General features: G+C 44.7%; 1 protein-coding gene across 2 annotated transcripts in view; it reads right to left on the reverse strand.

Annotated features, from left to right (window-relative positions):
- LOC104524553 (epidermal growth factor receptor) overlaps nt 1-9,118 on the reverse strand; it is a 43,375-nt gene extending 34,257 nt beyond the window's left edge. The window contains exons 1-6 of one of the 2 annotated variants that reach the window (XM_029084849.1): nt 9,094-9,118; nt 8,564-8,715; nt 6,538-6,724; nt 5,728-5,862; nt 3,896-3,964; nt 600-718 (exon numbers count right to left, since the gene is read on the reverse strand). In XM_029084849.1, coding sequence (XP_028940682.1) covers nt 600-718; nt 3,896-3,964; nt 5,728-5,862; nt 6,538-6,724; nt 8,564-8,644 — 591 coding nt within the window. In that variant the 5' untranslated portion in view covers nt 8,645-8,715; nt 9,094-9,118. Of the gene's footprint in view, nt 1-599; nt 719-3,895; nt 3,965-5,727; nt 5,863-6,537; nt 6,725-8,563; nt 8,716-9,093 lie in introns of those variants that run through there. The other variant, XM_029084850.1, reaches the window with a different exon arrangement.
- Between the last annotated feature and the right edge of the window lie 11,431 nt (nt 9,119-20,549).

The raw sequence follows: 20,549 nt of genomic DNA on the forward strand, positions 1-20,549 counted from the left end.
GCCGCTTTTTAATAAACTAAATCAAATCAAGTCCTCTCCTGCCGATTACTGACTTTACTGGCTAAATATTAAACTGAAGCCATTATATTTGGCTGCAGGTAATGAACAATTTAGTAGGTATTTATGAAGGACAAGTTGGTTCTTCCAACCCAAGTCTGCATTAAATTAATAATCACTCTTTCTCCCCTTTTTGCTTCTCTGGCTTTCCAGATGAGAGAGAATAACTGTCTTCCCTGTGAGCTAGTAAGGACATCATAGCCACACAATTTATTAGGGACCAAGAATACAGATAATAACAAAACCCAGACCGGGTGGTTTCTGTGGCAATTACTCAAGTGTCACTTAATTCAGAATGATGTGTAGTGCAAACATGGGGAAGAGTTAAAAACACAGCGTGCACCAACTCCCTAAACTCTTGTAGAAAAACAAAGGGATTCACGTCCTCTTCCCTCCCACCAACCACCCGTGCAGGGAAGCCCCAAGGCACCCTCCAGGTCAGCATCTCCCAGATGCAAGGTGGCTAGAGGACGTGCAGCTGAAAGCCTGCCTCGCCATGCCCAGGGACTGAAGCAGTTATGGAGAAGGTGGAGCAAGGTTACCAGGCAGTCGCTCTCCCGAGGCCCCGTGCACCCCGCAGCACACTGGTTGTGACAGCAGTCGCTGGGCACCTTTCCCCTGCACCGGCCAGAGCACTGCTGGGCACAGATGACTTTTGTTACTGGAAGACACAAAAAAAAGGAAAACATCAGGAATTAAGAACATTAAAGCAATGAGACCAAGAAATATGGAGAAAAAGTCTGGTGTGGGATCTGTGCAGCTCCTCACGGGATGCATATCCTGTCCTCATATAAGGCCAAAGCTCAGGAGGGGCGAGAGCTGGTGTGGGTGGTGGTGAGAAGGGCTTGTGTTCAGCCCGTAATTATCTTGGCTCTTGTGAGGTGCTGAGCACGCTGGTCCCACCTCCTGCTTAGAAAGAGCAGCCAGGTCCCTGTGGCATCAATGCCTGAACCAGGAAAAGCTCCGTGGAGTCACTGCATTTTACAGCTGGGCAATAGAGCAGGATCTGGCTCCATTTTGTTGAGAAAATCTGCTATTATTGGTGCTAGCTTTGGGAAAACAACACTGGAGGAGAACTGCCAGGACTCTGTGCTATAAAGGGAAACGGTGCATTGTCGGTGTGGTGTTACGGTCCCTTCAATGCACTACAAATATTCCTGAAATTTGCAGAGGGAGAGGGGAGACCCACTCAGCCAACCGATTCCATATTGTATTATTTTTCTTTAGGCTTCAATTCCTTGGCCGAATTTCATCTTCATTACTCAATCCCCACAGGGTTTACACCAGTGCAGCAACCCAGAGGAAGAACTGGCCCTGGTTCAGCTTTCTGCAGGGAGAAAGCAAAAACTGCCGGCAACATTTTGTTGCGAACTGGGAAATCGCCTCCATTTCAATATCCAAGTAGAGAAAATGATAATCAGAAAAATTAAAAAATAAAACAAAAAAACCCCCCCATAAATTAATGGCTGGCATGAGTTTGTAACAGAGACCCAAAATGGGATTGTTTGCTCCCTATAAAAAAATTACTGATCCACAGACGCTGGCATTAGAGGTCAGAGAAACCTGATGGCTAATCCACTGCTTTACAGCACCCCGAGCGTTTCGGCTGCGCACTGTGGTAACTGTTATCAACTTTGCAGTTGGCTCACATGAGTTACAAAATCATCAGGAATTCCTGTAAGTCCGAAACAGATGGTTGTTAATTAACAGAAAATTATTGGAAAATGTATCCCATTACAGGGAATGTAACACTGAGTTTTTCAAAATCATATTTCCCGTCTTTTTCCATGACACACTTTTGTATCCAAACTGTATTATTTCATTTTTCTTGTAAGTCTGTAAGCAAAATATTGTATTTTCAAGGAAACATTATTTCCACAATATGCTTCCCTGATAGCAACTCCTCCATTCAACTAGAAACAGGGGAATAAAAGGCACACTGTTCTACATGAACAGCATTTTGATGTAATTTTTTTCATAAGCATCAGCAGGAGAATAAAACAGCTCATCACTTTGATAGCTATCGACCAGAGCTTCCTGCTGGAAATATGTATCATGGCAAACATTTAGATTTCAGACAGAACATCTCATGTTCATTGAAGGAGAAAGATATGTATCACCCCAAACTTTCCCACATATGGAAACGTGGGATACATTTTCAGTTGGCCAGAGTCTCAAATGCTTCGAGAGAAGAGCCAGAGCCTGCAAACGGTTTCGTTTTAAGCACTCCTAGTCATCCCCCCAAAGCCAGCAGGAGTTGGTAAAGCGGGAAGCTTGCAGAGCTGAGGTTTTGCAAGCCCCTGGGACAGCTGTGCGGACTCAGCTGCCGGGATCAACGCGGGAAACGGCTTTGTCTGAGCAGCCACCGTCCACCTCAAGAGTGATTCAAGGCATGGGCCAAGCTGCAGAACTAACTGGAAAAAAAACAAACCCTAAAGCTTATACTAAAGGAAGAGAGAGAAGCTGTATCCATTCATTCATGGAGCCAGTCCAGAGGAGGCCACCAGGATGATGCAAGGGCTGGAGCAGCTCTGCTGTGAGGAGAGAGTTGGGGCTGTTCAGCCTGGAGAAGGCTCCAGGGAGACCTTCTAGTGGCCCCCCAGTACCTGAAGGGGCTCCAGGAAGGCTGGGGAGGGACTTTGGACAAGGACAGGGAGTGACAGAACAAGGGGTGATGGCTTGAAACTGGAAGGGGGGAGATAGAGATGAGATCTGAGGAAGAAATTCTTTGCTGTGAGGGTGGTCAGACACTGGCCCAGGTTGCCCAGAGAAGCTGTGGCTGCTCCTCCCTGGAAGTGCTGAAGGCCAGGCTGGATGAGGCTTTGAGCAACCTGGTCTAGTGGAAGGTGTCCCTGCTGATGGCAGGGGGGTTGGTACTGGATGAGCTTTAAGCTCTCTTCCAACCCAGACCAGTCTGGGATTGTAGGTTCCTTTTCCCTTAAGCTCTAGAAGCCATATGGATTTGGCTTGGTACTTACAAGCAAGAAACTTAGGTTTAGCTGATTATTTGCAATGGAAAACCGAAGGTAAAATGTTGCTTTCATTTGTGTTATGTCTGAGTTAGAGGTGTTTGCACTGAACTTTATAGAAAACCTGCAGGAAAGACGAATCAGAAGCAGTGCACTCCCTTACTTACTACAGAAAAAGGAAACAATGAAGTACCAGAACAAACTGAGACAGGCTTCCTCCTCAGCCTTTACTTTGGGAGAAATAAAGCCTTGCAAATTCTCCAGCACTTCTAAATGACTCTCTTAATATCAGGCAAGCATCCTACCTGCAAAATTTTACAGTAAAGCACAGGCAACCCAACTGAACAACCTCACGGTGCCAAATATCACCAGTTACAACATAAAAAACAGCTATGCATTTTCTGAGAGCCTTCCAAAGGTCCTCCGAGAACAGTATGTAGTGTGACCACCCACAGAAAGGTGACATCTTTTGTGTTTACAAAAGAAACCTACGGGGATTCCAAAAAGAAGAATTAAAAGCCAGCAAAAATCAGGTTACGCTGTTGCTTCTAAAAGCAGAAATCAACCCAAAGTACTGTTGGCTGAATGGCTCTGTGGGAAACAGCAGGAAGGCAAACAATTCACCACGCAGCTACTGTGTTCTCTCTTGTATGGTAAAATAACTTAAAGAATAAATGTTCTCAAGTGCAGATGGGAGGAATTTGTCTCATGTCCCTTCAGGGTGTGCTTCAAGGAGCCCCAGCGCGGCGGGATGCAGAGAAGGACAAGTGTGAAACACGTGTCACTAATTCACGCTTGACAGGTTAAGTAGATAGAAATTGAGAGTGTCAGAGCACACAAGATATTTCTTAATTAACCTGCAGACTTACATGTCTGGCAGTTCTGTTCGCCAGCGCCCCAGCAGTGGTCTTCTGTGCAGTTTGGATGGCACTTGGGACCTAAAAGTCGAGAGCAGAATATATATTCTATAAATAAGGACAATAACAACATCACAGTGAGTCATGGAAAACAAAGAGTTGAGCTTTTCCTTCTGAGAAATCAGAGGAGGAAGCACCTATATACCAGCACTCAAAAATTCTGAGAGTTGGACCTTAACACCTTATCCTTTGCTTATCTCTGGTTTCCTACGTGCAGTTCTCCACACCTCTGAGCAAGCGAGAGCAACACCCAGCCAGGCTGGCTTACGAAAGAGGCATATTTTTCCCAGGAACAGGAATCTCAGCTACTGCCCGGCTGGCCCTTCTGCCGGAGTTTGCATGCAACGGCAAGTCACCGCCGGCTTGCGGCCGGGCATGTGCCAGCTGCTCGCTACAGGCCACATGTAAATCAATGTTTCTGAACAACGCGGTTCTAAAAAGAAAACAAACCCAACTGGATTCGCAGGCAACTGCCAGCTACTCCGACCACAAAGTAATTCAACTTGTCTGCTTCGCACCCTCCTCCCAGCCTCTGCCAAAAATATTCCTCGGCGCAGGACTATGCGGCAGGCGGACAATCGATGGAGAGGTGGCAGGACGGATGGACACCCTGCCTGGCCTTGAAGGTTCAGTGCTGGGATCTTTCCCATCCCTCCCTCCTTACTCTTTACTTTCTTTTTCTTTCTCTTAATGACAAGCAAAGTGGCAGAGAAACAACTTATTTTAAATTAGGGGATCGTTATTAAAACCATAAATGGTTGTCTAAGCAGATTAATCTGGAATTCTCTACACTGAAGAGGCATTTCCTACCGGAGTGATCCTTCCCGCTAACAACACGCGATCCTCCCTCCCATCAAACAGCTGAACAAATGCCAATACTTGTCCAAGAGTTGATTGATTTGGTGCAGGACCAAAGAACTGTTTTTTTTTTCTTTTTTTTTAAGTTGAAAAGTTAAAGGTTAACATTTCTGTGGTGTTTAGAGCCAGGCTCCTGCGCTGACTTGTATCGTTCGCAGACCCTTGATTTCACGAGGGCTCCGCAGAAAAATATGTCAGCAGAGAAGTTGGCTATTGGCTCTCAGGCAATTACGCAACTGGAAAAAGATAAAGAAAATATGTTTTTCCACCAATTTATAGTGCCAGAAATGAAATGCTCAGAAATGAAAATAAACTCTCCTTTCCGTGAAACGACTGGGGATTTTACAAAAGACTTGTAAGGCTGAAGGATCAGCTTGAGCCCCCTCTAAGCATATGCTGCACAAACTTTTAAATACACGCTCATCTCCCAGCTGATTTAAAGCAGAAGATTTATCTGCCTGTTTATCATTAATTTTGCAAAGATAATCCATGGAGCCCAAAACACCAGAGTTTTAGGGCACTCAACTGGAGTTTTAGTGCTAAAAAGGCTTCAAGTCCCACAGTAACTCCGTGAAGGTACCCAGATGGGTTTTCTAAGACCAGAGCCTTATATTGTAAACAGAAGATTGCTGGAGAGCAAATGAGTGCAGATTATTCTGAGCTGCCTTTGAAAATAGGGAACTGTCTGAAACCAAGAGAAGCTTTCTCAAGAACTTTGCTGAGCTAAGAGTTAAGGACCTAACGACCACGAAAAATTACATCTTAGGCCAGCAGCTGAAGAAATGAAAGGACTTCCTCGGAACAAGGCTTGGTGGCCCTGCATGCAGGAATTGGTGGACCTGAAACCCACCACACCAAAGATGGGATGTTCATTCTTCTCTCTGAAATGAGGGAGCACGTAGTATTTTTAGTAAGTTAATACTCACAGGACGACATGTTGCTTGCAAATTCAAGCACCTTGAGAGGTTTCTTGCTCGTGTCAATGATGTCATTCCAGAGAACAGTGTCCATGTTGCACAGTTTGGGGTTGTTGCTGATTTTAACACCTCCATTGAGAATTTCTGCCATGGAAGGAAAAAAAAAATTGCTAAGTGAGGCAAACTGCATAAGTCTTCTGTCTCTGAGCTACAGGAGTGGGAATAAAACACCTTTCTTTGCCTCAGTCACCCTATGCCGACAGAAAAGGACAATCTGCACAGCACCAGCACTCCTGATGGTACAACTAACACCAGGCTCAGACTGATGGGTTCTGGAGGAGTGGCGTCCAACAGCAGCCAACAAGATGCCACTACATGTGGCTTTCTGCCTGGTGCCACCTCTGCCTGTGGCCATGGTACTGCTGATGTTCACAGTCTGAGATCGTGCAAGACCCTAACACATACCACCAGCTCCCACTGGGATTTAAGAGAAGATACTGATGTGTGTGCGCTGGAATCAAATAATGCAAAATAATGAGTGGATGCCTCTTTGCCATTTTCATGGACACAAATAATGAATCTCACCATTCTGCTGATGCTTTGGATTTTCTGGGTCCTTCTGCAACGGGAAATTATGAACTTTCCTCCCCTTTTGTAGAAGGAAAGCAACTAGGAAACTGGGCAACTACATTCAGATCCTTGTTTTTGGTATAGGGTGGTATATGACTTTGAGAGAAGATCTTCAAACGCGTCTTGATACCCAAGACCTAATAGTTGAAGTTTGCTTTAAAGATGCCTCCACCTCTTGCCTCGTCTCACCTGATAGCCGTTTCATCGGCAGCTCTCGGAGTCCTTGGGTTTTATTCATGTGGTAGTTGGATAAAACTGCCAGGGCGAAAGAGCTGTCGTACAGCACATTGCCTCGGATGATCTGGAGGTTTTCGAGGGGAATGACATCCACCATGTTAAGCGCGATGAGCACGTAGCCTGCAACCTCCTGTATCGTCTGAGAGAACAACAGAAGAAACAAGGTGCTTAATCCACTGCACTCTTCTACTTTTGATAGTCTCTTTCCTCCCCCCTCCCCTCCAATCCACCATCTTTCAATTTGAAGGAACAATAAACTAGTTAATCACATTAAAAATTAAATAAATCTGAGAACAAGAAGGGACTATGTGGAAACCTTTGCTGTCTAAGCAGGTACAAACCGACCCTTAGAGCAGCTACCAGGGAATCATCCAGAGGTCCAGCTTACCCCTGTTCTGTCCCCAAGCAAGGGCAAGTGGGGCTGCCTAGGGGATATAGGAGAACAGGGCAAGCATGCATGATAGGGCAACCAAGTGTGATGCTCCCCCTGAATACTTGCCCAGCCTCCAACCACTGGCAGCACAGAGATGCCATCTAACTGAGGCTTTTGTACTTTCTCTTCTGTGCCTCTTCCCTTGCGGATCCTCCACAGCTCAGCAGAGGGGAAGATCAGGTAACCTTCTCCCTCTTAAGCAGTAAATACTTACAGGACAAAAAATCAAGCGAGGCACTGTCCCTGGGTGTAGGTTAATTCCTGCCTTGTACTGTGAAATGGTTGCCTTTATTTCCTACAAAAATCACCAGAAATGAAAAACCCTCAGGCTACCACTTAGGATATTTTCCTATTCTGTGAAGACTACCAGTGAGTTTTCAAGAGACTCGTTATGTTCCTGGGAACACTGAGCTCCACTGTCAAGTTGTGCTTGGGAAAGAAAAACGGCAATACCATTATATTTGTAACCTATATGTCTGAACCATCTCTTTTCTGATGTTCTTGCTTGTTACTATAATGAAATGCTTTTTTCCCTTTCTTTGTTCCCTGTGAAGAAAAGCTCACACAAAGAGATTACTCCTCTCAACCCAGAGGACTGACGTGCTAATTCAAAGCTACCATACAAGAGCTCTTGATACCAGACATAGACTTCTCATGCCAAAAAAAAAGGTCTTCCTCTCCTGCCTCTTTCTTTGAAATCCTCCTGATCTGATAGCTAGTCACATGAAAAGCAATGCATTTAAAACACCTTCTTTAAAAAAAAAACAAACCCCAAAACCAACCCACAACAAAAAATAAATTAAAACCAACCAAAAATCCTAAGTTGTGATGCCATTGCCACTGGCAGCAGTGGGGGAACAGAGCTCCCTTGCCCAGTCTCTGTGGGTGGAGAACCTGGAGGTCCCCATGGCAGATGTGCTCCTCCCCATGCCACAGCTGTGTTTGAACATCCATCCCCTGTCTGTTCCCCTCTCAGCTTGCCAGGGTCACTCATGCACTTGTGCATAAAACAAATGTTGAGATGGGAGTAGCCCGTGTGTCAATCACAGAGGATTATCTTGAAGATCGCCCAAAGCATCCACGTGGGAAGTTATTGCACAAGACCTGCCTGCCTGCTCAGGGTGCGGGTGCAGTGGGCTGGAGAGGCACTCACCACCAGGGCATGGGAAGGGGTCACAGCTTGGAGGGCAGGGTAAGGGCCTTCACACTTCAGAATCTGCCATCAGTGGGTTGCCACTCACTTTGCGCTTTGCTTTGCCCACTTATTTTCTTATAAATAAGAAAAAAACCTCATCTGCATGGCAGCCAGCACAGGCTGGCAGGTGCTTGAGCAGCTATTTGTCAAAGTACGCGATTGAGTATAGCAGGGTTGAGTATATCCTGCAGTCTACAAGTATGCTGAGACTGTGATCTGCCACTTCTCTGACATTAGCTACCTGTGTTTTTGGATGACCACAGAATTTTATAGGTAGCGATCCTTTGCTCTTAAAAAAATGCAGTAAGATTCCTTTATCAGGGAAGGCCACACTGGCCAAGAACACTCACCTTCAGGAAAGAGAGGTCACGATTGTGCTCCACGTAGGTAATCTCCAGGTTGCTGAGTACCACCTCGCAGTTGTTGTACATCCTCTGCAGGCTGGTGAAATGGTCTTCCACATGTCCCAGTTGAGTCAGCTTGTTATTTGTCCCTTGACAAACTGTGGAGGAAAGAAGAAAGCTGGAAATAAGTTTCAGAGCTAGTAACATAACACAACACCTGTTGAAGATTTACCAAACAATTGATGTTTTATTAGTAGGAAAAATAACTCAATAAGCAGTGATAAAAACACACTGAGCAACTGTCAAAACCATTCGCTGAACACATGTTACTTTTCAGTGCAGTCATCACCACCAAGGAGCTACAGCGATAACAGATTACACAGTCTTTGTTCAGATTTAAAGCGAGGCTGTCACTCACATTCCTCAGTTATCACCCTCTCTGTCTCCAGATATGCTGGCATCCCTTCTCCACCTCAAAACGAGTACTTCTAGGTGATGCCAACAGGTTCACCCTCTGCAAACCTCTGCTCCTTCACCTTTTTTTTCTTGAGCAGCCCAAAGAAGTGAAGTGAAACCAAATAATTTCCTAAATGGCATTTTCCACAAGTGATGGTAGGGAGAGAGAATGCATCCATCCAGCCGTAACGCCACGCGACTGTATTCTCCCAAATCCATACAAGTTCAGATTAAACAAAGTGTCCTCTGCAGCAACTGTCCTGCTACAAGTGAAATCTGTTTTCATCTTTTCCCCAGAAAATCTGAAGTCCCAATCCTGTCACGCATATTGGTCCCAGACTTGAGAAAAACCCCTGGAGAAGGCTTTGAAACCAAATTATCACCAATCCCCAAAACATCAGCTGTTCCTATTCATGCTCAGCCTGTGTTAGTCTCCCCGCAGCTCTGACAGACACATCAAAATAATAACTCGTCAGGGCAATTTCAGAGACATGGAAGTCCATTTCCATGCTTCATATATCACTTGGAACTCCACACGCCCTGGCATAATAAATGTATATACTTTTTCTGCATGTTTTCCAGCTATTATTGACAAAAACACCAAACTTGTGGACAAGAAATACTTGTTTAATCTGCCAGCTCATTTATAAATATTCCTCTCTCTTCACTCATTGGCATTAATTTCACTTTTGATTTTTTATTTACAATTTATTTTTTTAATTTAGGTATATTATGGAAGAGCAGTACCGTCCCGGGCACTTGGTCCAGACACAAAGCTGCCTCTGAAGGTCAGGGGAGATAGTGGCACTTGGTGTCCTACCATCAGTGCTGTCCACAACCAGAGCATGGGGAAAAAAGAACCTTTTGAGTGAACTGGAGTAATTTTGTAAGAAATATTGCTCGATATGGGTCTGTGTGGGCAATCACACCATCCCCAATCCCTGCCCCTTGCATCCCCTGGGTCCCTGCATAACACATGGAGGATCTTGGCCGTGTCCTGCACCTCCACACTCCTCCTTGGGAGAAAAACTACCTTTTTTTGTGTTTTCCCCCTAATGAGGGTTGCCCCTGACCTTCACTTAATGGGGTTTCAGAAATTAAATGAAGATCCTTGTGCCACTTAAGCATACAGCTGTACATCAGCTGTAAGGGCAGGTCCTGTATATCAGGTATTTTTTTAGCTGACCTCAAAGCATTCCCTTACAGCTACTGAACAGATCCACATCACCTACTGTGGAAACCAGAAAAATGCAGCTGGTTCTGTCAAATCCTCCAAATAATGGCATTTAAGTACTAGACATCTGTCATCATGCCTAACCTGATTTCTGATAGAAAGAACCGTGCAATGCTTTCCCTAAAGAAAACAGGGCACAAAATGTCAGAAGTTGGGGGGGAAAAAAAAAACCACAAAAACTTTTGTTATATGTGATTAACTATTTAAATAGAAACACTTCACACATTAACCAGTTCCTCAACACCAGAGAGAGATGCGGTGGAGAAATGGCAGCATTACTGGGTTGAGTGTATTTTACATACCGAGTAAGAATTACAAGAGGGAGGGAAGTCCCCGTGATACAAAAAGAAAAGCAAATCTGCTGTGATGAGCTGTGCTGTGGGAAGTCAGGAAAGAGAAAGGAAAAACCAGAAAACAGGTGAGGAGTACAAACAGTGCTCGGACACGGGCAGATGTTTTCTCTTGAGAACAGTGGTTGCAAACACATTACGCCCTAAAAAGGTCCAGTTTCAGCTTAACGACGGGAGCATTCGGGCACTGGAAATGCTGCGGCAGAAGAGAATCATTTTTGCACATATTCAAATACTTTAATTTAAAACATGGTGGAAAACAGCCTTGTGTGGCTGTGCGAAGTCCCTGCTCAAACAGCGCGGTTTGGAGTAACGCAGTAACTGAGATCCATTCCAGTTTTTAGACACACTGGGAAGAAAACAATGACAGAGCTCTTAAAAATACTTGGAATTGCAAAAGTGACCCAAAACTAACGCCATAGTGGAGAAAAAGAGTATGCCTTCAGGGGAAGCCTTCCCAAATGGCTTCTTATTTCTATTTACTTGACAAAAGCAACTTTTCCAGCTAAATCTAATTTTAACTTTCCCTTGCTCCACTTAGGACTGGAGACCTGCCTTCCAATGGTCCTTAATTGCAAGGGATGGAGGCAATGTGACAGTCAGATGGTCTGGTAAGTCCCTGCCCCTGAAATAATAATTATATCCAAAGCAACTTGCTCCTGAATGAAGACCTCTCCAAAGTCAAGAGCATTTCTAACAACAAGGGATTCAGCCTTATTAATTCCCTAGGATGGGGAATTATGTTTTTTTCCCCCCCTCCCGAATATCATTTAGTAATATTTCTATTTTTCTTCTCTGTTGTCATTATTTAATTCAGCATGTATCTTCATTAATCCTCCAGATTAAGGCCAGACCAGGATGTGCTGGAATCAGTCTTTCCCTGGGCTTCAACACGAACTGGACGGGGGATTAAAGTCTTCTCTTGCGGATGCCAGCGCAAATTTGGAGCAACTACAATGACATGGTGAGCTAGCCCAGAGCCTGAGCTTTCACCTCTAAATGTCTTAAGATGCAACTCTCTGAGAGATACCATTTTTTTTCTGTAAATACCAGCAGAATTTAAAAGAAAAGGGAATTGTCACCTTGCAATTCTCTACAGTTTAGGAAAAGGTTGATTTCTAAGGGTGAAGAATAGATTGTAAACCTTGGATGGTGTGTTTCTAGTGAGGTACTGAAAAATAACCCAGCTATGATCAGTTTTCTTCTGAGGGCTTTGTCAGTGGTCTGTAAGAAGACATCAGATCAGCGCTGGGGATACCTGCAAATGACACAAACATCGCTGGGGTTGTAAATAATACAGAGGGACAGGATCTGCACAGGCTGGTTGGTGTAATTTAAGAAAATAAGCCCTCTGAACAGAATTTATTTGAAACACAGCCAAAGGCAAGGTCTTACATCAAAGGCTGCAGAACACGTACTAGATGGAAAACGGGGAGCTGGGATGCAATTACCCTGAAAAGGTATTATCCTTGGGGATAATGAGAGGTGACCAGCTCATCACTTGAACAAGAAAATGCTGAGGGAGGGGAGGCAGGAGCCGGCACTGATCACTGGTGGTGCCCTGGCATGCCCAAGAGAGGTGGCCTTTCCTCTCCCAGCAAAGTGGGTGCCATGGGGCACAGCTCCCGCTCCCACCGGGATGCTCCCCCCAGGCTTCAACCCTTCTCCAAGCTGCATTTCAGCCCATGTCCCCACCACACAGCCAACAACTACTGCGTCATGACTTTCCCTTGAGTTTGGGCTATTTATTGAGAGGGATGGCTGGGGACCTGCCTACATGGGGAAGTAACCATACAGCAAACACTTAGCTGCTCTGCAACAACTTTGAGTTCACTGCAGGGAGGTGGGGACTAGATGACCTTTAACGGCCCCTTACAATCCAAACCATTCCAGGATTCTATGATCTTTATGCTGCATGAAACTCACACACTGACCAAAGTTTGTCTCATACTGTTGAAGACAACTCTGGACCACATCATACAAGGTGCAAAAGACGCTGGTGTGAGTCCCAGCAGGCCCCAGACTCTCTGATGGTTCCCTTGAGGATGGGTCCGTCAGGTAGCACAGCCCCTGGCTAACAGGCCATGGCTGCAGCCCTCCCGCCCTCCAGCTTCACGCACCAGCATTCATGCTACCACACCCATCACAAAAAAACCCCAAAGCATCTGGCAGGCAGAGCTGTGGAGCGGGAGAAGGGCCGTCACGCAGCCCCATCCACGCGAGGTTCAGGCCCTGGGAAACAGCTCAGAGAAACGCAACGGTTCTTGGCATCCCCGGTGAATTTTGTGTCACTGTGGAGTAAAGAGCCTGTGCAGAGCGTGGCAGCGAGCAGCCGAGAGCGCTCCGACCACGGGCACGGCTTGCTGAGCCTTCCCTCTGCAGCACCTCAAGATTTACACTGGGATATTTGGGAAAACAAGTGGATGGCAACAGATACATGAGCTTGTGCTCTGTGATCTAAAAAATAAAATAAAATAAAAATGCACATCTTTCATTGTTGTTTGTTCTGGCAACATCTAGGGAGCAGCAGGATTTTACAGCCCAATAAAAAGAAAGTGAAGATGTGTGCCCATGAAAATGTGGGACCGGTTTCTAGTTACATCAGCGCTGAATTGTTTAAAATCGTTTCAAAATGAGTTAATTTGAGAAACGAGATTTAAAAGCATTACACAGCGCTGTGAACATTTTAACACGTGGGATTTCTTAAGATGCTGCAATTGCATATTTTCATTTGTGCCTTCCAATGAAAAGAAATCACGTTTTTCTTGATTGATATTAAACCAAGTCTTATGTCAGAATAAGCTGTGGTGCTCATGCATGTACTTCTGAATCCCTTGAGGTGTAGTTTCTATGTGAGCACTCACACAGTGACTCAAAAAGAGCAAGAGAAACCACTTAACATCTGATTCCAAGTAGAAGACTAAAAGCTTGCTATGATAAATGCAACATATTCTTATTTTTTTTACCTATATATATATATACACATATATATATACACAAACACACACATACATATGTAATTCTTCCAGATGATTAGACTGGCATCTCTAGAGACTGCAATATATCTGGAGAACTTCTGAAAACACAGTGGCAACCATGCAAGTTTTGTTTCCTGCCTTGAACTAAGCGTGCCCACCTCCCCGATAACCACATCTACTTCTGAAGTCGCGGCGAGTGCTGCCAGCAACCCCAGTTGCCTCTGGGCCCATATAGCTGCATCCCTGTGTGATGCCTTCTCCAAAGCTGGTCTATAGCAAGTTCCAGCCTCATACATTCAAGTTGGAAAGCTACAGAAAGAAGGATTTATACCCACAAAATCCCCAGGAGACACCTTGTCCCTTAGGGATGAGATAGTCTTCTCAAACGAGGCTAGAACAAGACAAAAATGCAGACAGGATGAGGATAAACAGTATTTGCTACTTCAAACTATAAAGGTACATAAATCATGGAATGGTTTGGGTTGGAAGGGAGCTTAAAGATCATCCAGTCCCAACCCCCCTGCCATCAGCAGGGACACCTTCCACTAGACCAGGTTGCTCAAAGCCTCATCCAGCCTGGCCTTGAAACCTGTTATCTGTACTAACAGCGCAAACATCCTGTCAACTAACTGCAAAGAACAAGTCAAAGTCAATAAAAAGCTTTAAAAGCTTCTCTCCAGCTTGATGGGAATGAACGTTACAGGTAACGCTTCCACGAGGGCTCCCAGCAGAAACTGAGGGATTTGCACATGTTCACAAGCAAGCAAGCTCGTACATGCTGCTGGGTTTGAAAAGCCTCCAATAATATTTAATTTTAAAAGGAATAGCTGAAGAGCATATTAAATGTAAATGAGCTCTGGATCTCCTTCTGATCTTCATTTAAGCCTCGACTAAAACGCAGTGGAAAGCCTGCTATTGAAACCAATGGGATCTGAATCAAGCTCTTATTTCGCTTAATTTAACTGTGTGAAATTCAATAAATGAGGTAAATAGACTTTCTACCGCCCTTTTTTCTGGAAGGAGGAGAACTACAATTATGTTTTGAAAGCACAGCTAAAAAGCCACAAAGTGATTTAACAGCACCTGGGTAAGTTTTGAAGATGGAAACCAATTTATCTTCAAAAGTCTGGGAAGAAAAAACATTGAATTTAGTCGTCGGTACTATAAATGTTGCATGTTACAGCAAGTGGACTGCTTTTAGAGTCGGTCTTATTTAGCAATAGAGAATTTCAGCCACATTTAATGCCAGATTTTAGTTCTGTGAAGAAATGTAAACAAGTTTGAACATTTTAAAAGGTACTTGAAACGTAGGATTAACAGCACATTACACGCTGTTCAGACTCTGTACAAGCTCCCTCTCCGTCTCTTGATTTGCACGGTTAACCTTGGCCACGCAACCTGAGCTTGAAGGCCAGGCAGCCTTCCTCACCCTCCTCACCTTCCTCACCCTGTCCCACCCTCTTCAGCAAAGCAACTGCTCCGTGGCTTAGTGCTGAGCCCTGAAATTCTGCAATCTGAACGCCAGAAATATAACGTTAGACTCGATAAACCTCTGCTAACGCTCTCAAGAGTTGTACTTGCATAATACCCATTCGCACAGGTCCCAGAAAAATGAGATGATGGAGTTTATCTTCTTTTTTTAAAACTGTTTTTAGAATAGGGCCTAGGCACAGGACTGATTTCTCTCTGGCCTTACCAAAACAGCCCTTCCCCTGCCTCGTGCTTCTTTTTGCCCCGGTTCTTTAAAATAAATATTTCTGATTCAGCACAAAGTATTTTGAGGCCCGTACATGCAGTGGGTTACACAAAAGCCTGTGAAGCAGCTCTTACTGAGGCAGACTTTTGAGGGCCCCTTATTTATCTCTTGTCTTTGAAAATACCACTAAAAGAAACATATTAACAAATGGGCTTTATTTCCTGAAAAGAACAAAAGTACAGATTTGTCAAACGCTGAGACATTTTCCTATACTAGTCTTTTAGGTGAAATTATTAATTCAAATATACTCAGAATTTGTAGCTGTTTAAAACTGTCATGAAGATGACTGCAGCTGCTAAATTTGATTTTGTAACTCCTTTGTTCCCAAAGTTTGAGGGACACGACCAGTTTTGTCTTCCTCATGGACTGGTTCAAAGCAACGAGGTTGGCAAAACGCCATGCAGCTTTCTCAAACACTAAAAAAAAAACCCTACATGCAAATATGAAAATCCAGAAGACGACATGCAGATAAGGAAAAAAGAAATCCACCTTTACATAAACGCCACAAACCTGCTTTAACGCATTCCACTCCCTGCAGAAAGAGCTGCCAGAAAGAAACTGCTCCATCAGTTTAGAAGTGGGGAATAAACGTCCCCTTCCATACAAAAAGCTGGTAAATTAGCCACAACCTGAGCTACAGCCCAGAATGTGAAAGTGTTATCGGCAGCAGCCGGTGGGACTCTGCGGATCTTTGCCAAAGTTGTCTTGATGGGGCGGAAACAAAAAAAAAGGAACTTTTTACTAGTGCAGCAGAATTCATGTAGAGACATGAAAGCCTGACTGTAAAACTGATCTCATTTACTCCTGTTCCCATCTGCTCTTCCGTCCCCACAACATTTCTTCTGCAAAAGATTGCTCTTGAATATTTTGACAGATGAAAGTTTTTTGGTAATGCTGGTGTGTGGTGGTTTCACTGGGCTGGCAGCCAAACACAGCTGCTCGCTCACTCTCCCTGCCCAGGGAAGAGAGGAGAGAATTGGGGGGCAAGGGAAAGGAGACTCGTAGGGTGAGATAAGAACAATTTAATAATTGAAATAAAATAAAACTTAAAATAATAATAATAAAATAATAGTAATAATAAAATATACAAATGAGTGATACACAGTACAATTGCTCACCACCCATTGACCAAGCCTGGCCTGTTCCCAGATAACAATCCCAGAGGAGTGACAATCCCGAACCGAAACCGCAGTCCCAGAAGAGTGAGAACCCCCAAAAGAGAGAGCCCCTCATTAATATACTGAACGTGACACTATAAGATCTGGAATATCCCACTGGCAGAGCCAAGTGTCAGTTTGGGTTTGCTAACTTTACTATGAACCTTCCCCTCAAGTCCTTTGCACCTGCAGACTGGCAGGGAAGTTGGAAAATCCTTGGACTCACAGTGACAACTGAAAACATCAGTATGTGATCAAGTTCCCATAACAAATCCCACACTGAAACCAGAACACAGCGCTGTTCTAGCTGCTAAGAGGAGAAGTAGCTCTATCCCAGCTGAAAACCAGGCCAAACCCAAGCTGGGTCTGGGGTTTTCTTTTTTCCACCCTCTGATTAGAAATAATCAACTTGTGTCTTTTGCATTTTGGAAACTCGTTGCTGTACACAAGTCTGTGTCCCTGGGCATCAAAAAAATTGCCTACCTGTGGGCAAAGGGAGGGTAAGAGCAGGTGTCCAGAGAAGGGCAACGGAGCTGGGGAAGGGTCTGGAGCACAAGTGTGATGAGTTCCCAGCTGAGGGAACTGCGGTTGTTGAGCCTGAAGAAAAGAAGGCTGAGGGGAGACCTTCTCGCTCTGTCCAAGTCCCTGAAAGGAGGGTGGAGAGAGGTGGGGGGGGGTCTCTTCTCCCAAATAATGAGCAAAAGGACAAGAGGAAATGGCCTCAAATTGCTCCAGGGGAGGTTTAGATGGGATGTGAGGAAGAATTTCTTTGCTGAAAGGGTTCTCAGGCATTGGAATGGGCTGCCCAGGGAGGTGGCTGAGTCCCCATCCCTGGAGGGATTTAAAAGACGGGTAGATGAGGTGCTCAGAGATACAGTTTAGGTACAGTTGGACTTGATGATCTCAAAAGTCTGTTCCAACCAAACAATTCCTTGATTCTATGATTCTAGGTGTGCAAGCCCTGCTGCAACCCTTCCTTCCCCTGCCCATGCCGACAGTGCACCGGGGAGCAGCAGGACAGCTCCCAGTCCCGTCCTCCTCCAAGTGAGAGGAGTTTGGTTTTTGGTGGCGTTGCAGGAGGATGGCCCTTGCTCATCTCCAAGTGCATACACCGTGTACACACTTATCACCCAAACACTGCTAAGATGTCTCCCACTACAACTGCACCTGCCCAAGAAACCCGCTGCACTTTGCATCCCTGGCATTTCATTGCCTTCAGTTTTTCATTGTGAGGAGTTTCTTTAGCAGGAGAATTAAAATCACATTCTGGCGTATTTCTGGTACGTCGTGCGGAGGTGACACGTTTTTGCCCAGCCTGTTTCTTACATGGAAATTCAAAGTAAGAAAGACTTGGTGGAGTAGCAAGTTCTGAAGACATTAAAGGCACGGAACGTTAAGATTTGAGATCCACCACTCCAAGATTTTGCATACTTGAATCTTTAAGCTTTTACTGAGTACTAAAAATATCATTAAAAAAAAAAATGCAAGGCAGGCACTCATGGAGCTCAGCTGAATTAAAAAAAAAAAAATAATTAAAAAGAAATCCCAGTTAGTTTTCCACAAGATGACATGAACTTCGGAAGGATCTGACTTTGGCCACTGCATCCCAGAAATTTTCCAAAATTGCAAAACAGTTGCCTCCTGAGTAAACAGGCACGTCACCCCGCCAACTCTCCCGCTCCGTTGCGAAGCTGCTCCCTGCGTTAGTAACTCCCGATAAGCCTCACTAAAACCAGAGCCAGCTTATCTGGGAAAAATGACACCTAGCGAGTTTGTGAAGCCGTAGGTCTGTCTGACTGCCTTTGATGCGTGTGCCAGTCTCCCGTCGCTATCTATCGCTTCATGGAGGAGCTGCAGCAGCTCTTGGGAGCCCAGTAAATCACCTAGCTGTGAGCGATGAAACGCGACCAGCTCTGGAGAACAGAGCAGCTTTGTGTTTTAGCAGCTCTGTGTTGCCCCTCTCTTCACCCCCCTCCCCCCAACAAACTTGGAAAGAAATACCCATCTTGAACAAATCAAGTTATTTCTTCCATGGGCAAGGAAATAAACTTTGCAGTGCTGAATGCGGGACCGTGGTTGGATTGGCACGGCCAGTCGATACAATCCAATACGCTGGATTGTGTGGCCGGTCTCAGATGAAAAATAAAGCAAAACAACCCTCTTCCCAAAACTAGAAATAAAAATCTGCGTTACAAAATTTAAGGAGAGGTTTTCCATCGGACAAATAGGAGGTTGGCACGCAAATTATACGGCATGTAGTGGGAGGCAGACAACAGAACTGGCTTTTGAAAATCTCTTTAAGATGGATCAATGCTGTTCAAGCAAGGATGGAAGCTGGGCCACTGAAAAATAAAGTTTCCAAACCTCCTACGCCTTCATGGAGGAACTTTCTGAAGCAACAAAAGCACAAAGTTTGCTCCAAACACCGAATTACTGCGTTGGTATCAATGCAGCATTAGAGTATTTCAGAGTCTGTCTCACTTCAAGATGACTTTGCTGACTTGCACTGGGCTGCAGTACCTTGAAGCAGGCTCCTCATTATCAGGCAGAACACAACACAGCCTTAAAAATAATAGCGGTAACATTAAAAAAAAAAGAAGAAAAGAAAGAAAGACAGGCTTAGAAGAGACAGAAACCAGCTGCTGGTAGAGGCATTACATCCTCACTCAGCTTACAAGCTCCCAAAAGGTTCTGGTACAGGAGTAGAGAAAACCCATGGGAAAATCTAGTTTGTGATCTGAGTAAGTTACACAGCTACAGGATGTCTCCGCTGTCACCAGGTCTGCTTTTACGAGGCAGCCTCCGATAGAAAGGTTTTGTGTTTTCGCTCTTGGATCTCATAAGGAAAATTATGCAGTGCTCTCAGAGCTTTGCCAAAGTACGTTTCCATTAAAAGTCTCAAAACAGTCTATGGAAAGTTTCTGCTATACTCTACTGAGCTCTCCCAATGAATGGCAAGACAGTGAAGAAGCTCTGTCAGTGTGCATCTGTTCCAGACACTGTGCTACTAACACAACCCAGGAAAGAAAATGTGGGTCCAAGATTAGCTCTGATGAGGTTTTTAGGGTGTTGCTCCTCTCTCTGCACGTTGGAGTTGACAGTTGCACGGAGGAGACCCATGACTCTCGCACGATGTGACTGTAGGTCACTGGGATACAGGAAAATATTGCTTTGCTGAAACCTCAAGATTGAGCTCGCATTCTCTGGAAGAAGCAATCCTACCCAGAGCTGTGGGGATATTCATAAAGAGCCAACACAGCCTTACCTGCTCCTGACAGCACGTCTCTGAGCATGCCAAATTGTCTGCTCTTCTTTTTCCATTTAATTGCGTTTATCTCAAAATCTGGCTTTCCATCAACAAGGTAAAACACATTTTACGCTTCAAGAATAAAAAACTCATCTGGTGGAAAAATCTGCGTTGGCCTAGATCAGTGACCATGTAAAGATGATGTTGCTGAAGCTGCCACTTTTGAAACTTTTGCCTTACTCCATTCTTTTTGGTTTTAAGCTCTTTTTTAGACCCAAACTGGGCCATAAGTAATCACACCCTATACCACAGAACTGGAAGGCATCATTTAAAGTGCTTCCTCACCAGTGATTTTCCACCTGTGCTCTGCATCTCCCTGGGAGTCCCTGGACTATTTTCATGCCTGTGAAAGGTAAATAATGAAAAGCAGGCTGACATGCACTATTCTTTTTGGTTTTAAGCTCTTTTTTAGACCCAAACTGGGCCATAAGTAATCACACCCTATACCACAGAACTGGAAGGCATCATTTAAAGTGCTTCCTCACCAGTGATTTTCCACCTGTGCTCTGCATCTCCCTGGGAGTCCCTGGACTATTTTCATGCCTGTGAAAGGTAAATAATGAAAAGCAGGCTGACATGCACTAGACAGCAGTCTGTGCCATGTCTCTCTTAGAAATACTGTAGGTGTCTGCGTATTGAGCAAGGCTGGAAACCACTGGAATGTATAATCCTACTCCAAATGTACCCTGAACTCCTGCAAAGCAACTCTGTCCACTGACTTCTCTTCCACAGCACTGCATATGCACATATATTT

Source organism: Antrostomus carolinensis, unplaced genomic scaffold (assembly GCF_000700745.2).
Source record: "Antrostomus carolinensis isolate BGI_N321 unplaced genomic scaffold, ASM70074v2 scaffold3245, whole genome shotgun sequence".
Classification (NCBI taxonomy): Eukaryota; Metazoa; Chordata; class Aves; order Caprimulgiformes; family Caprimulgidae; genus Antrostomus; species Antrostomus carolinensis.